Source organism: Xiphophorus maculatus, chromosome 3 (genome assembly GCF_002775205.1).
Source record: "Xiphophorus maculatus strain JP 163 A chromosome 3, X_maculatus-5.0-male, whole genome shotgun sequence".
Taxonomy (NCBI): domain Eukaryota; kingdom Metazoa; phylum Chordata; class Actinopteri; order Cyprinodontiformes; family Poeciliidae; genus Xiphophorus; species Xiphophorus maculatus.
In genome coordinates, this window is record NC_036445.1 from 17,411,139 (window position 1) to 17,428,092 (window position 16,954).

General features: G+C 40.4%; 2 protein-coding genes across 2 annotated transcripts; both read left to right on the top strand.

Annotated features, from left to right (window-relative positions):
• The first annotated feature begins 722 nt into the window (after positions 1–722).
• On the top strand, positions 723–6,329 carry LOC102226523 (26S proteasome non-ATPase regulatory subunit 4-like). Its single transcript, XM_005809117.3, has 10 exons — positions 723–789; positions 3,089–3,229; positions 3,310–3,424; positions 4,192–4,278; positions 4,587–4,655; positions 4,741–4,956; positions 5,045–5,153; positions 5,274–5,411; positions 5,773–5,828; positions 5,916–6,329. Exons 1-10 carry the CDS (start codon positions 764–766, stop codon positions 6,084–6,086), a joined length of 1,128 nt encoding a protein of 375 aa, XP_005809174.1. The 5' UTR covers positions 723–763; the 3' UTR covers positions 6,087–6,329.
• Positions 6,330–7,614: 1,285 nt separating this feature from the next.
• Positions 7,615–16,623, top strand: LOC102233167 (zinc finger protein 687a). The gene is made up of 11 exons (XM_005809143.2): positions 7,615–7,749; positions 8,150–10,004; positions 10,680–10,941; positions 11,045–11,205; positions 12,405–12,589; positions 12,747–12,923; positions 13,009–13,171; positions 13,261–13,482; positions 13,577–13,689; positions 14,410–14,512; positions 14,606–16,623. Exons 2-11 carry the CDS (start codon positions 8,166–8,168, stop codon positions 15,221–15,223), a joined length of 3,843 nt encoding a protein of 1,280 aa, XP_005809200.2. The 5' UTR covers positions 7,615–7,749; positions 8,150–8,165; the 3' UTR covers positions 15,224–16,623.
• The last annotated feature ends 331 nt before the right edge of the window (positions 16,624–16,954 follow it).

Below are 16,954 nucleotides of genomic sequence, written 5' to 3' on the forward strand. Positions count from 1 at the left end.
AACAAGCACAGTTATTATTTATGTATAATTTTTTTGCATTTCCTGGAGCTATTTTCATGATATGTATTAGCAAACATGAGTTCTAAATTAGAACTTATGTTCTAATCTAGAACATAAGTTCTAAATTAGCACCAAGGTAGCTTGGTATGATTCACCTAATTATAACTGTAAATTAACACTAATAAGAGCATAACAAATACAAGTAATCCTAAATAAGCCAGGATTGTGCCTGTTTTCAACTAAGGATCAACACCATTTAATTACTTTCTAGAAGCCAGACTTGCTTACTTTCTCTAAACTGGTTTTGAAAGTCGTTGGAAAACTATAAATAACTCATGAACTATGTACAGTTCAGTTTCTGATTCACATCTTTCACTGATTTTACCATACAAGGTACCTGGCTGAGGCAACATCTCTTTCAGATCATATATATATATATATATATATATATATATATATATATATATATATATATATATATATATATATATAGTCTTCAGCTGTTCTGATTTCATAAAAGTTTTTAACAAATTGCAGGCAGCAGAGATTTGTCGAGTTTTATGCAAGTAACATTTTTTGTTGCTGTGAAAGTAAAATATAACCAAGCTGTTATTTTATGAATGTTTCATTGATGGTTAATCAGCTTGGGAACAAATGTTTTTTTTATGATATGCTGTCTAGGGATAGAATTTAGTTTAATATGTAAGAGACTTCATTACCCAGGAGCCTTCACGTTGACGTATGAGACGTAGACGGCTTCAAGATGGTGCTCGAAAGTACTATGGTCTGGTAAGAAATTCGAAATATGTGTATAAATTCAAAAATTTGGATGTTAGCTAAGTTTGGAAGAGGTTATAACATAAGAAATTGCGTTTATAATTTTCGTAAATGTTTGTGTTACGCAGAAATGTCTCGTTTACGCGCTTTGTTTTGGGTTTTATGTCTCCACCCACTGAGTCACTCTTAGCCACAACTAGTAGCTAACCGTTTTTATTTCAAATATAGCCTTTCTACAAGTCCCTTGTTTGGTAAAAAATATTTATGTCTATATTGTTCTCACCTGGCGATTGTATAACCCAATTGAACAGGTCAGGTTGTTTCCGTCGGTGAAGGAAAATGCTTCTTTGAAACTGTTTAGCTTTAGCTAGCTAACACAACCAAAAAGCCGCTGTCATTGTTGTAAGGACGAGTTTGTACTTTTAATTCTGCCAAACAGACATGTTATTTATATGTAGAAAGGAAAATGTAAGCCGTGTTAAATAAAAGCTCATAAGTAAGTCAAATAGTTCATGTTATTGAGAACATTTGTTGCCTAAATACAAAATATCAAGAATAGCACGTTTAAATCTGGTTTCTTTACATCGATTAGCTTGTACGAGCAACTCGCCCTAAAATTCTGAAATCCTCAGTAGGATTTTGGATTTTTGCAGAAGATTTATGAGCTAACGATTCCTCAATAGAGACTTAGTCCTGTACACTGAAGAAGAAACTGAAATGGAGTCTCACGGTGACATGGTCAGACATTCTTGGGTGTTTTCTTCAAAAATATACTAATATTTACATATTATGACAACATTAACTAATGGAGCTATGGCTCCATTACTCTGAAAAGTACCTCCTGGTGCTCTGGCAGTAGTCTGGCATGTAACTAAAATAGGAGCAATATCTTGGATTTGTTTTTTGTAGACTTCATTGATATCAGAAGTTGACTCACTGCAATAGGAAAGAGGAATTAGAAAAAGATTACAAAGTATCTTGGGTTCCTGTTGATCAGGGATGGCAAGAAAAAGTATGAGATGGATAAATTGATTCTTTAGCAGCAGTAATGTAGGTGGAGGGGCTTCTTTAGCCTTTCGTCAAGCCATTGTCTTCGACTTGTCCAAGATTGGTTCATAAGAGTACAAGGAGAGCAGCACCTGCTCCATCTGTCCATCTTCCACCAACATAATTAAACATCTCCACTGTCTTTAAGAAGAAAACGGAACCACATAATATACAAAAAGCAAAGATGAGATCATGAGTTTTCCTAACCAGGTGTCTTTTTCTCTGCCTTGCAGAGTCCAGCCTGCACTTTGAAACAAGATAGACTTTGTTCCAAGATGGCAGACACAAGTTATGCTTTGGGCATAGAGCGATCAGACAGCCCTTTAAAGCGTCCCTGTCTTCCTCAGATCCACATAATACTTGTAGACTAGAGAAGTGTACTCCAATGACCCCCTCAGCAGTTCAGTGAGGGTAAAGATCTGCTTCACTGTGCCACAGCTAGTAGTGCCATGAAGTTCAACAATCAGTCAGACCCTTCCCTCAAACACCTCAGAGTAGATTTTCCCAGGATGGCAGAAAAGTGTAATATCTTAATAGCTGGAGCAAACCCTCCAAGGCTTCTTCCATCATTGAATGACATCCTCAGTTCACAGACACAGCTTACTGGCTTACTGATCATCGAGGTCTCCACCCTCACTGATGTCCTTGAGACATGGATGAATTCCAAATAAACTTAATTTCACATAGAAATGACTAAAATTAGCTTCTTTTGTCAAATAGTTGCTGAGGAAATCATTAGTTTCTTCAGTCAGAACCCGAAGAAGAGCCACTACGCCACTGAACTGAAAAGAGTCAACAGTGCTGGATCAGGTTGGAAAAAGTCAGAAACACTTAGAAAAAAAATAAATCTACTTTAAACAGAGTGGAAAGAAAAATCCTAAGCAAAGAGTTTCTGATTTAAAGGCCATAAAGAAAGCATGATTTATCAGTTATATATTAAATTATTTCTCATCACATCTAAACCTACATGAAGCATGATTTCTTATCTTTGACTTTAAACAGCGTATAGTTCCTTTTTGCCATCATCAAAACATCAAATGGGAACATCTCTTGAATAAATCATTAGTCGGAAACACTACAGCCAAAAACAGTCGCTTCATTTTTCCCTTCACACTTTACTAAGAGGTGTTAAGGACAATTTTTCTTGCTTTTTGTGTTACTTATCCATGTCTTATTAGTTTGTAGCCTTTACTCGTCTAATCTGTAATATTTAAATTATTTCTCCAACACAGTTCATGGTTTTACCTACCTTTTTTCCCCCCAGTGTGGACAACAGTGAGTACATGCGAAATGGCGACTTTCTACCCACCAGGCTGCAGGCTCAGCAGGATGCAGTTAATATCGTTTGTCACTCCAAGACCCGCAGTAACCCAGAAAATAACGTGGGCCTCATCACCATGGCAAAGTAAGGGGGACTGTGCTTTACTTTGTGCACTGACATTTAAAGTGTTACCTAACAAAGCCGCTGTTCTGTCCCCCGAACAGCAACTGTGAAGTGCTGACCACCCTGACTCCAGACACAGGGAGGATACTGTCCAAGCTGCATGCGGTGCAGCCTCGAGGAAACATTAGTTTCTGCACTGGGATCAGGGTGGCACATGTGAGTCTGGAACTGGTTTATTGAACGGTGTTTCTCTAGGAACCAGTAAAGTATAGCATATTATTCTAGTGCAATAAAATCAATACACACAGTTTAGTTTAATGTCAATATAACGACTTTTTCACTAAAGAGTTATTTTATTCATTGCTGCCTCTCTTCTCCTAAAGCACAGCAGGTGTTTTATTTATGACATTTGTCTTTTTTTTTCTGTTGATAACTGGAGATTCACTGACCAGGTTCTTCCTTCTTGATACAGATACAATTTTCTTTGTACTCTGATTGAGATTTTCTCACTAAGATCTGTAATGTATACAAACTCATTTGTGGAAATATTGATATAATCCAACAATTTAAATGTAACAAATATTGGCAAAGGAATAATTGTGCGGGTGATTTTTTTTTTTTATAGAGGTTGTAGTTTTGAAAACAATAGTCAATAAAGGAATTTGTATTTCATACACCAGTGCATCTCAATCTAAGAGCGTTAAGGAACCTGCTGTCGACTGAGGTACACTTAGAGAAAAGTGGGATGTTTTTCTTTTGTAAATTTGTTGCATTTAATAAACAGGGAAACATTCTTTTCTTAGTAATTAACTGGGCTAATAAAGGTAAAACTGTTTCAGTGCATCACTTTTTGGGACATTTCAAGATTTCCACAGTAAAAATTTCTTGCGGATGTTTCTTCTAAAACAATTTCTTTTTAAAAAACAAGAATTATCCTTCATGTGTTTTTCTGTTTTGTTGATGTGTTTTCTTTCTCTGTGCAGCTGGCGCTGAAGCACAGGCAGGGCAAAAACCACAAAATGCGCATTATTGCATTTGTGGGCAGCCCAGTGGAGGACAATGAAAAAGAAGTGAGTCAAGTCCTGACATAAACTCTCCATATCCATGTGTTATTAGATGTTTAAGGCCTCAGACACAGTATTTACACCGGTGGTTTAAAGAAAGTAGATAACTTAGTGAAACGAATTTTATGATAAATTGTGACGCCTAAAGAAGCATGATGGGCATTGAATATTTTCCTGAATGTGCTCTATTATTGCTAGATTGACTAAGGAACTAAAAAAAACGGGGAGTTACACATCTGGTGTAGATTTGCTCAGAACTTCATCTTTGATGAAGCTGTTTAATGAGATTTAAACTAAAGTGGTTTTTCTTGCAGTTGGTCAAAATGGCAAAGCGTCTGAAGAAAGAGAAAGTCAATGTGGACATTATTAACTTTGGCGAGGAGGTAAATTTAAAGCTTCAGACACTGCTTCATGCTGTTGGCCCCGTTTGGACCAGTGGCTCTTTCTGAACCATTCTATCCTCTGCAGGAGATGAACACAGAGAAGCTGACGGCTTTCATCAACACACTTAATGGCAAAGAGGGAGCTGGCTCCCACCTGGTCACAGTACCTCCAGGGCCCAGTCTGGCAGATGCCCTGCTCTCCTCACCCATCCTGGCAGGGGAAGGAGGCGCCGTGTTGGGTCTCGGTGCCAGTGACTTTGAGTTTGGAGTGGATCCCAGTGCAGACCCAGAGCTGGCCTTGGTAGGAGACAACTTAAGAAATCTAGTGAAACATTTTTTTTAAGTTTAATTGATAATCAGCTGTTTTTAAAGTATCTTGACTCTTGCAGGCTCTTCGCGTTTCCATGGAGGAACAAAGACAAAGACAGGAGGATGAAGCTCGCAGAGCTGCTGTTGCATCAGCGGCTGAAGCCAACATTTCCTCCCCTGTAGCAGATGGTGAGAAAAGTCACGTAACATCGATCGAACCAAAGATGCCGATTTCAGCTCATTTTCACTGAGTGCAACAGACAAACACGAGGGTGCAAACAACACTGCATATTTTCCTGTCTGCTCCAGAGTCGGAGGACGCCCTGTTGAAGATGTCAGTCTCGCATGCAGACTCGGCTGGACCTGCTCTGCCGGACTTCAGCCGCATGACAGAGGAGGAACAGATTGCCTATGCTCTGCAAATGTCCATGCAGGGAGCTGGAGCAGGTTCAGGAACATAAATTTTTTTTAAAAGAAAAAAAATAACTTTCAGTTTCTGATGCAATTCTTGTTCGACATTTGACAACTCTTTTTTATCAAAATTGGTAGAACTTGTTTCATTAGTTTGGAGTCCCAGCTACACATTCAACTCTAAAAAAATGGTTAGAAATCTTTAAAAGACCTAAATTAGCTTGGAATTCATGCCCACAATAAGCATGTTGACATTTCTGACTGGGACTGTACATTTCTGTTCCATTTGCAAAACTATTTTCAGTTAATTTTAGGTTATCTGACCAAGTCTAAATGTCCATCTGTTAATAGCATTCCCTTTTTGTTTTGCATAATCTTTTTTTTTTCCACCCTGCAGAGTTTGTTGGTGAGGAGATGGACACGGGCGCCGACATAGATTCCACTGAGGCAAAGGTCAGCAGCGGCTGGTTTAGTGTTCGATTAGGTATTTCGTCTGTTTGGGAAAACATGTGGTTAAAAGCTTTTGGTGTCTCTCTGCAGGATGAAGAGGACTATGATGTAATGCAGGATCCAGAGTTCCTTCAGAGTGTTTTAGAGAACCTCCCCGGGGTCGACCCCAACAATGAGGCCATCCGGAACGCCATGGGCTCTCTGGCTTCCCAAACGGGCTCCAAGTCTGACACCAAGAAGGATGAGGAGAAAAAGAAATGAGCATTTTAGAGAGAAGAGATTATGATACTGTGTGATAAATGAGACTTCTGAGAGTTGCTCTGCATGTCTTCACCGTAACATTACATTTAAACCCAGCATAAGTTTTCCCCCCTCTGTATAGAATGTAAACAGTCTTTGGCTTTTCTGTTTTTGGGCTGATTTTCATCCCTTTTTCATTTTTGTAACGTATCTCATTAACATAGACACCTTTCTTCAATAAATCTACAGAACGGAGTGTTTGAAGACCTCTTGGTTACTTGAATAACATATTTGCTCAAGCAAACTTTTTCTGTTAATAATGATTTTCATCATACATTTACATAGACTTCTTAGTATTAATTCCAGTGGTGGGGGAAGGGAAAAAAACATTGGATTTGAGTTCAAGGATTTAAAATAACATTCCAGGTAGCTTGAAGGGAGAATTGCATTTATTGTCCCTGGACAAGTTAATGTTTTGGACATGTTTGGACATCTTCAGAGGAAGGGCGGTGGACGTATTGGACTATAGATGTTGAACATGGTGAAGAATATCACAGAAAAGGTCAACGGTATCATTGAAAGAGACAAAATTAGAAAGATCCTGGAGAAACACTGGGAATGACTTGTCAAGATTAAGACTTGTGTAGATAAGACTGGCAGAACATAAAAATTGTGATGACAATATTGACAAACATATTTTCCTTTCTCTTTTCCATCATCGCAATATAATCTTAATCGGAATCTTTGTGAGTTATAACATCTTGATTAACGTACACTCAAGATATGGTAATTGAAGAGGGGTTAAAGTTCATCCAGCTGACATTATTTGCATGCAGAGCTTAAACTTGACATTGATCTACTGTACAATGCATCAATGCACTTCTTTGTGACAAATTCAACTTACTGTAGTGCAAACCTTTGCTTAAACGCATATGTCAGTCAAATGCTAAAAATAGAGCATTTATTAATGATGTATAAAAAGCATAATTCTAATATCACTTTTATATGAGTATATGATCAGCAGAAATCTTGGATTAAACACATGGTGTGTGAGTTTGAATGTATTTTTTTTTTTAATTTTAAACAAACGAAAAGAATTGCAGAAATAACTGCAGGTTTGTATATTGATAAAATCCCGTCTTTGCAAAGAATAGTACTGACATGGGAAACTTATTGCTCCTGTAACATTTCACAAGTGACGGGGCAAAAACTTTTGATTTTGCTTTAGAATTGAGCTTTTTCCATTTTTAAAAGATGACATGTAGTGGAACGGGTTAGTGATAAAACCTTTTATTTTTTTAAGTTAAAAACTTACAGTATTTGAGTATGTGGAAATGATTGCAATAGTAACAATATACCAATGATAATTGCATACTAATTAATAGCAATAACTTATTGCTATTAAACTATTACTGCAGAGTACTACTAACAATTCAATCCCAAATTATTAATAATCAAATGATCTATTATTATTATTATTATTATTATTATTATTATTTTGTATTTTATAATCTATTTGCACATAAAAAAGTAAGCTAAATACTAATATGATAATGTTGTGCCTGTTTGTGCTCAGACTCTTAACCTGCTGCTGCTGCAGCTGAAATCGACTGTCGCAGAGTTTTTGACGGAAAACTGACGGGACCAGCAGGAAAAGTCAGGAACCAACTTCGCTAACCGTCAGGTAGCAAAATTATTTGTCAGTTTGGTGATGAAGGAAAGCGCAGCGTGCATATGATGTGATGAAACCAGACCGTAATTACCTGACTGTCTTATGTGTTGAATTAAGGCGTTTTAACAGCGCAGTGGGCGCTAGCGGGGGATGCTAACAGTTAGCGGCTAACGCTGCTACTTGCTAACTCCAACTTGTTGCAAATAAAGTTTGAAAGCTCTTTTTCTGTCTGACCTTCAACTGTTTTTCATTGTTCTTGTTTTGCATATGTCAAATACATGCATGCACAGAATGCGGAGCCTGTGTTTTGGCAATACAATTGTTTTAATTCACCAGCTGCTCGGTTGTAACTCAGTATTAACTGTTAGCCGAGTTCACGCTGCTATCACTGACTCAGCTTCTGCTTCTGCAGGTTTCGGGGCTTGGCGATGGGGGACATGAAAACCCCTGATTTTGATGACTTGCTTGCGGCTTTCGACATCCCTGACATTGACGCACAAGAGGCCATTCAGTCAAACCCGGCCGAGCAGCGGGATGGAGGGGCTACTAGTGCACCTGGGGGAAACAAGAGTGGGACTTCTTCATGCTTCCCCAGCTCTGAGCCGCCTGTGGTCAGCGTCATAGTGAAGAACACGGTTCGGTCTGAGTCTCTGGAGGAGGAAGACAGGTCTGCAAGGGATAAAACTGATAATCCTCCAAGCAGTGCCTTAACCTCTCAGGTTCCAGGCAAGTTAGAGGATTTCACTTCAGAGTTGGAGCCCAAACTGCCTGCCAGCGCTGCCATGGAGCCTCAGATTACCAATGGCTTTGAAGAAGCTCAAGCTATCAACCAGAGGCAGGCCAGCGCGCAACCCTGGTCTGAGCCTCCTCCTTTCAGCTCCCCATTGAGTGATAATGAGGGCGACGAAGGAGCCGGACCCACCACTGATGTTATTAATAGTTTGTCGCCCCTTCTGTACCCGCAGTCTTCGACACCAGCTGGTACCACCCGATCATCTCCTCGCTCCCCACCTTTGTTAATCCCTTGCTCACCTCAACAGGAAAAACCTGCTAATCCTTTGTCGCATCCTTTACAACAAAACGGAAGCATGACAGATGAAACCAAATGTGATGCGGACACAGATGAAGATGAGTCCGATCCGGACTTCGGGAGTCCGCTGGTGATTCAGGAGAGCCCAGAATCGATGATGTTCTCCCCTCCAAAACGCAAACGGCGAGAAAAACTCCTTTCGGCTCATCCTCTGGCGTATGAGGACGCATCTTCTGTTTTTCCGCAGCCTCCCAGTCTTTCTGCAAAACCTAAATCCCCAAAAGAGGAAGAGGAACAGCCTTTGAAACCTAGCTCTTCCTCCACAGCTAAACAACCCCAGACCCTCTTTGCTGTTGACACAAACTCAGCTGCACTGAAGGAGGAGAAATACCCAGAGCATGTGATCGATGAGAGGGACTCGCCCGAGAGCCCCCCACCCAGTGAGACCGGGCTTCTGTTCAACAGGAACAGCAGCTCTGATTTTGATTCAACACCAGCCCCAGATCCGAATCAGGAGAAACTTCTGGAAAAAGATCCGCCTGCTGAAGCTGAGCAGCGAGAGGAGGACAGATCTCAGGAAACTGAAGATCTGGGTGAAAAGACGACAGCAGATGGAGAAAAATCAAATGAGAATTGTCATGCTGGTAGCGAGCACACAGAGACACCATCCTCCCCACCCAGACCACTCAAAGTTAAAATTAAAATGCCAACAGGCAGCATCACAAGAACTTTGACTAATCTGGCTCCTAAACGAATCGCAAAAGCCTCTACGAAAGACACAGAGAGCTCAAAGCCATCTTCAGAAGGTCAAGCCGTAAAGTCCAAAAAGGAGCTGCAACAGCAGTTGGACTTAACTACAGCGGCAACAGCAGAAAGTGTCAGTACAGTGAAGGAGAAAAAGCCCAGAGTGTCCCCTACAGCAGTCAGCATCACTAAGACTGCAACACTGCCGTCCGTCTCTTCCTCCTCCTCCTCCAGGGCCAACCCAATCAACCTCCGCAGCCTCGGTAAGAAAACTCTCAACAGTGGGATTGCCCTGCCGGCACCTCTGGCGCCTCAAACCAGCAACAGGCCGGCGTCTATAGTCAACAACACCGGGGCGATCATTTCCAAGAGCCAGACCAACCTGGTGGAAGCCTTCAACAAAATCCTCAATAACAAAAACCTTCTGCCCAGTTATAAACCAGATCTGAGCTCCCCAGTACCAGCAGAGTGGGGCATTTCCCTTCCATCACAGGTGAGCCTACACCTGTACACCAGCGGCAAAGTTAATTTATAAAGAAATGTTATTGTTTTTAGTCCTTTGTAACACTTTTTTATCTGAATAGTTAGAGCTATATTTCCCAATATTGTTCTTTGAAGTCCACGTTTATTTTTAACCTGCTTTTCTCTTGGAAAAAAATGTAAAAATCCTCCACTGCAAAAAACACAAAATTATACGGAGTATTTTTGGTCTAGTTTCTAGTGCAAATATACTTGAAATACGACAAAACTAACTTAGAAGTAACTTCTCATCTTGATTTAAATTCTTACGTTATACTTTATATTTATATTCTTATATTCTATAATATTGATGAAAAAGTACTAGTCATAGGTGAAGTTATCAGCCAGTGAAACAAAACATCATGCTATGCTCATGTTAAATCGACTTAGTATGAGCATATTATAAGATGTAATATGGGAAAAATGTCTTACTCCACCGGCAGGTTAATTCACTCATAACTAGTACTTTTTCATCAATATTAAGGAATTGCTTACTTAAAACAAGCTGAAAAGTCCCTTGTTTTGTGTCATTTCAAGTGTACTAAGATATTTGCACTAGAAACTAGACCAAAAATACTCGGTAAGATTTTGTGTTTCTGCAGTGTCCAGATCAGACGGTCAGTTTTCCCGTCTGCTTGCTTCCCTGCAGGGCTACCGGTGTCTGGAGTGCGGCGACGCCTTCGCCCTGGAGCACAGCTTGGCGCAGCACTACGACAGGCGCTCGCTCAGGATCGAGGTGACGTGCAACCACTGCGCCAAGCGGCTGGCCTTCTTCAACAAGTGCAGCTTGCTTTTGCACGCCCGAGAGCACAAAGAGAAAGGCCTGATCATGCAGTGCTCACATCTGGTCATGAAGCCTGTACCTGTGGAGCAGATGATCAGCCAGCCTGAACCTGCAGCTGCAGCAGGGGGTGAGAGGAGGATTATGCCTTCTTTCTCCTTAAAGTGGTGACTGGAATGTCTTCATGTGATCAAGTCTGGTTTTGTGATCTTTTATGTCGATTCTTTTTTTAGGCCAGGTCGCTCTAAAGCCGGCACATCACGCTGCACCATCCAAGAAAGAAACAGATATGTTGCTGTACACAAATAATAAATGCCCTGAGTGTCAGACTCAGTTTGGCAGCAAAGAGGAGGTTTCTGACCATTTTCAAGAGATCAAACCAGCTAAAAGCACTGTAAGTTTTACTTATGTATTGCTTATGTGCTCGGACAATTATATTGTAAACAAAAGTGAAGGTAATAAGATGGTGTACCAATGGAGTTCTTTTTTTGAAACCGAAAACAATCACCTTTGTATTGTTTGCATTAGACTGGAGTAAATTGTTGGTGAGAGGAGGGTTACGCCTTCTTTCCTTCTAATTAGGGTCAGAATTAGGGTTGGAAAGAGAGTTAAGAAGGTTATATTGAGAATCCTCAGAGCAAGTGGGACAGTGTTTCTTTTTTTATCTGAAGACTGAACATAATGAGAGCAAAAACACAAAGAGGAATTTTATGAAATCTGTAAAAGATACGAAAAAGCTGAAATAAACAGAAGTAGGCAAAGGATATGACTAGATTTTAAAGTTTGAACGGCGTTTCTAGCTGAAAGTACGTGGAAGTAGTTATCTGTGAAAGCGCGCAAAATTAGTAGCATACTTTTTCACAATTTATGGGATGTCTCATTCATTTCAATGACGCCAAAGATGGTCACTAAAAACTGAGTATATTTTAAACAGCAGAAGATGTTGATACCAAAAAATGTAGGGGGGGATGTCTTACATGAGCAGAACATGGTAAAAGTTGAATGGTTGAAATAGAAAAAGGAAGCAATATAAGCTGCACCCACTAACTTTGGAAAAGAAAGCCCACATAAATAGGCTGCACGTGTTTATAAGCTGCAGGTTTTAATGTTGTAACATGAGATATTTACACAGATTTTTTAACATTGTTTTACTATTAATGATATATGTACCGGTAACATGCTTGCAAAATGCAGTAGCCTACCATGAAAAGTCATTGAATGCATCTTGCTCCTGCTCATTACAGTCTCCAAAGAAACCTTTTCCGGTGTCAAAATTGAACAGCCTCACACACACTTCCTCAGTCTCACTTTCATTTTGCTCGTCTGCTTGTTCTCTCCTCTTCATCACTCAGAAGTTCAGCCTTTAGAAACTCTTTGGTAAAAAGTGGCATTTTAGTTTCATTGCTGTGTTTAAAGCATGTTTAGTGTGGCAGAATGTGTAAAAGCTAAAGGCATTTGGAAGCTTTAAACCAACCCAACATTTTAAAATGAGTATGATTGCCTCAAGTTATAGTCTGTAGGAATGTGAGCATTTTTATGTCAAATAAGTAGTTTTCACCCATTTCTCATTTATGTCCTTGCTGCTACCCATAGTCTTGCACAGAGTGCTCTCCTCCCATGCTCCTGCCCAACAGCTGCAGCGCCGCAGCCCATCAGCGAATCCACCAAGGCTCCTCGCCGTACGTCTGCCCAGAGTGCGGCGGCACCGCCAGGCAGCAGCTGCTTCAGAAACACCTACAGGAGAGCTGCTTGCACTTTTCCCGCCGCATCGGCTACAGGTGCATTAAAAGCAAACATTTCTGTGCTTCTAAATCCCCGTAAAGTCGTTTTTATTCCGGTAGAGTTGGAAGGATTCGCTTTCTTTACTGGGGTTGTTGTTGATAAAATCCTCTGCACCAGTCATGTTTCTCAGTCTGTTCCCGTTGCTCTGTACAGATGCTCCAGTTGCCTGGTGGTGTTTGGGGGGCTGAACTCTGTGAAGTCCCACATCCAGCAGGCTCATTGCGACATGTTCCATAAATGCCCCAGCTGCCCCATGGCCTTCAAATCTGCCCCCAGCATCCAGAACCACATCTCGGCTCAGCATTCAGACCTCACGGACGCAAAGGCCATGTAAATACTGTTCATTCATGTTCACGTGCTCACTAAACAAACCATATCCATTTAAGTTTTCTGACTGTTTTATAACTCCTTACAGGCTGATTTATAAATGCGTCATGTGTGACACAGTTTTCACTCACAAGCCGCTGCTGTACACCCACTTCGACACTCACTTAGCCAATCAGAAGGTGCATGTGTTCAAATGCCCTGAATGCACCAAGTTGTTTTCTCAGAGGATTTCCCTGCTGGATCATTTCAAGGTACATGTCCGTATGCGTTAAGGTAACCTCACAAAACTCTTCCCCAGCCGTTGTCTGATGGTTTATGTTTGGCTCTTTCTCTACTTCAGACACACAAAGCTCCCACATTGAAGGAAGAGCTGCCTTCACCTCCAGTGGCTGCCTCACATTTAGCTGGAAAACCGGAGAGCTCAGAGGAGGAATGGATGGGGAAGGAGAAAGTGAAGCCTGAAAGGATGAAAGCACCTACAGTGTGGAAATGTCGCTCATGCAACACCCAGTTCACAGAACGGGAGGAATACATTTCTCATATGGGCGAACAGCACGGCAAGGTCAGGGGACGCATCTCTAAAGACTTGCACTAGAAATTATTAGGCAAAAATAGAAATGATCTGATATATGCTTATTGTTTTCTACGATGTTTAGTTTCTGAAGAAGTTTCCCTGCAACAAATGTGAGAGCTCCTTCACCACCACGTCCAGCATGAGGCGCCACATCAGAGACAAACACAAAGTCATGAACCGTGGCTTCCGCTGCCAGTGAGTTTGTTCAGTCCAAACTCTGCTTCTAAAACTCTGACTTATTTAGTATTTAATTTTCCATACCAGTGGTGGAAAATGGCAAACTAGTGTACAGATCTTAGATTTTCAGAAAAGGCCTTGTCCAGGTGCATCATCAGATTAGAAACTCATCAAAAAAGAAATTTATTTCAGCAATAGAAACTAAAAATTGAAACTCGTATAAGTATAATTTTATTTTGAGAAGTGATGCATTTTGAGCTCCAATTAGGCCTGGACATTTTTTTTTACTACTATATCCTCATCATTTCAACATTGATGTGTGGAAAACTGATATAGCTAGATGGTATTTGAAAATAAATAATTGCATTCCTGGTGCCGCAGGCTGGGTTTTCTTACTAATGTGATGATTCAGCCTCTCACTGCTGTCAGTCGCCACAACCTCTAGCAGGTCAGGGACACGGATTAACTGCTCAAGATGTGCAACTAATATTGTCATCACAAACTTTGCAGATTTAAAATCGTCATCATATACAGTTTTTTAATACTTTGACATTCTTGTTCCAACACAGTGAGTGCAACTGCAACAACCTAAAACTACTTTAAGCTTTACAATAATAAAAATTACGTGCCTTGATTGCAAAGTTTACCAAAACAGCAAAAAAAACTTTTTTTTTTAAATTTATCATGCTATAATAAATGCTTTTCTTTCTTTAAACACTAAGTTTGTGTTGTTTTTAGATATTGTTCTGAGAGTAAGAAAGCGTTCAGCAGCAGGTCGATGTTGGAGCGGCACATCCAGATGAGACACAGCATGACCAGCCCGGGTCAGGACTCGCTCTTGGTGAGCTGCTTTCACTGCTGAACCTCCCAACAGGAAGCCGAAGATGGAGACAAGCTGGAAAATGCTGAATATTTGTATTTGCTCTGCACGCAGGGCGCCGACGAAGCCGAAAGCTCTTCAGAGCACGACAGCAGCTCAGCGTCCCGCAGGAGACGTCAAGCCGCTGTGAAGACGGAGCAGGACGCAGAGACGACGGACAGAGCGAGTCCAGCAAAGAAGCTGCGATCGACCGCTGCTCCGTACATCCAGCCCGAGTCTGGGTTCAGCTGCGCTCCCTGCGGCTTCACCACGGAGGACAAGCCGAGGTTCCTGGAGCACATCAGCCAGCACAGGCGAGGCGGGACGGAGGGCGGCGGTCTGCAGTGTCTGCAGTGTGGCGCCTGCTTCACATCCCCTTCCTCCCTGTCCCGCCATCGCTTCATCATCCACAAGGTCAAAGATGCTTTCAGCGACGGCCAGCAGAGCCCCATCGTGTCTCTGTCGCCCTCTGCTGGAAACACCAAGAACCACGATGACAGGAGCTCCCTGAACGGCTCCGAGCCGACTTCACCCTCCAGTCAACCTCTAGCAGGTCAGGGGAAGGACGACGACGGAGCGCTGGCCTGTAAGGTGTGCGGTAAACACTTTGAAAAAGCAACAGATCTCAACACACACTTCAGAACTCACGGGATGGCTTTTATTATCGCAAGAAACGCAGGGAAGACTATCTAGAATGAGTAACAGAAAGCAAATAGTTCATTTAAGAAAATCTGTAAGTGCCTTTTTGAATCTGTCATTCATATCTGGGCCCCTGCATCTATGCACTAATTCAACCAAAGATTGTTCATTTGAAGCTTGTAAAACAGTTTAATGTTTCTGACTGTTGGGGAAAAGCCTTAACCCTCTGATTCTCAGGATCCGCTGCTTACTTTCTGTTTCATCAGGATACTGATCTGATTTTTAACCTCCCGTTTCCTGCTTTGACTCATTCACATTAATCATGTGCCTGTAGAAAACTGTGACTGTTGTATTAACTCAATCCTGCTGTGATCATGAAAGCAATTTCACTTGACGTTTAATATTGCTGATGAAAGTTTTGTTTTGAGTCATTTTTAAGGCGACTGAGGGGATTCATCAAGAGGCGTGCTCTAAAATCTTGTTAAGAATCACTGCAGTGGTTGTAATTGTTCAGTTTCTGAAAATCATTTTCCAAAGCTTGTTCTGAATTTAGTAACTTAACTGTAGATGATTTGTTTACATTTTGTTTATATTTTTCATGATGTATTATAACTGGGTTTCTGTTCATTTTCCATTGCAAAATTCCAGACAAAGGTTTAGGTTTTCAGACATTTTTTTGTCACATTCTGGACATTTACATGCCAAATATTTCACTTTATGGGCTTCGTCGTCTCTGAACTTAGCTTCACATTTTTTTCACAATTTTATTCACCTCAGTTTCAAAACGTCAGCTCTTGTCTGAATTATTGTACACTAAATTTATTCTTTGAAGCAGTCTGTAATCTTTTGTCTGTAAACATATTTTTTGAAAGCATGTCAGAGAGTAGCAGGTCCAGTTTCAAGCCCCAATTACAAAAGGTCCAGGGGTCAAAAAAGCAGTGACAGAGGACTACAATCTAAATTGTGATGTGGCACATTGAAGAAAAAAAAAATCATTTTTCAAAAAACTCTCACTGTTTCAGACATATATATATATATATTTATGGGAATGATGAAGTCTGAAAAATTTCCAGTCTCAGTCTAGATTTCTTCAAAGTTATCAAATCAAAAATTTGTTTTTTTTTTTTTTAGATCAAATGGGAGCCTTTTTAAAATTAATTTTTTCCTCTCAGGCAGTGAAAACTCTTCTTTTCAGCTTTATGTTTTCTGTATGAAAAATAAAAATGTATTGGTGTGACAGTCGGGACAAGAGATTTATATTTTAAATGTTCATTGCAAAAAGAAAACTACAAGCTGTGTGCTCTGGAATGTGACTCGGATAAAATTTACTGTGTGAAACTTTCAAAAACAGCTTTGAACCCCTTTTTAAATTGAATGTACTTTCTGTAAAATGAACTGATTTATATCGCGACAATGAGCTGAAAATGGAAGTAAATGATGTATTTGTTACACAACCAGATGTTTCTGTAAATCTTGCTGGAACAGAGTACTGTAAAGAAAACGTATATTTGATGTTTGTCTAATTTTTATGCTTCTCTTACCAAGTGGGAGCATGCTGAGCATTGTTTTTTTTTAGTTTGAGGCATGTGTAAAACATTAAATTGATTAATATACACAAATTAAGTTGTACCTGCAGTTACTGATAAATCACATCGGTGTTCAATGTCACATGAAAGAATTTTCTGCATGGAAACCTTTACTGGGTTATGATTCAACAGATTTAGTTTTTTTATTTTATTTTTAGCCACAATATCTAATTACTATAAACATGGCCACTATAAATGT

Bases quoted from the DNA above. Each gene is read 5' to 3' on its own strand.
- LOC102226523 (XM_005809117.3), top strand. From the start codon at position 764: ATGGTGCTCGAAAGTACTATGGTCTG. The intron at 5,154-5,273 runs GTGAGAAAAGTC...TGTCTGCTCCAG, and splicing joins TTCCTCCCCTGTAGCAGATG to AGTCGGAGGACGCCCTGTTG. The intron at 5,412-5,772 runs GTTCAGGAACAT...TCCACCCTGCAG, and splicing joins CATGCAGGGAGCTGGAGCAG to AGTTTGTTGGTGAGGAGATG.
- LOC102233167 (XM_005809143.2), top strand. From the start codon at position 8,166: ATGGGGGACATGAAAACCCCTGATTTTGATGACTTGCTTGCGGCTTTC. The intron at 10,942-11,044 runs GTGAGAGGAGGA...TTCTTTTTTTAG, and splicing joins ACCTGCAGCTGCAGCAGGGG to GCCAGGTCGCTCTAAAGCCG. The intron at 12,590-12,746 runs GTGCATTAAAAG...TGCTCTGTACAG, and splicing joins TCCCGCCGCATCGGCTACAG to ATGCTCCAGTTGCCTGGTGG.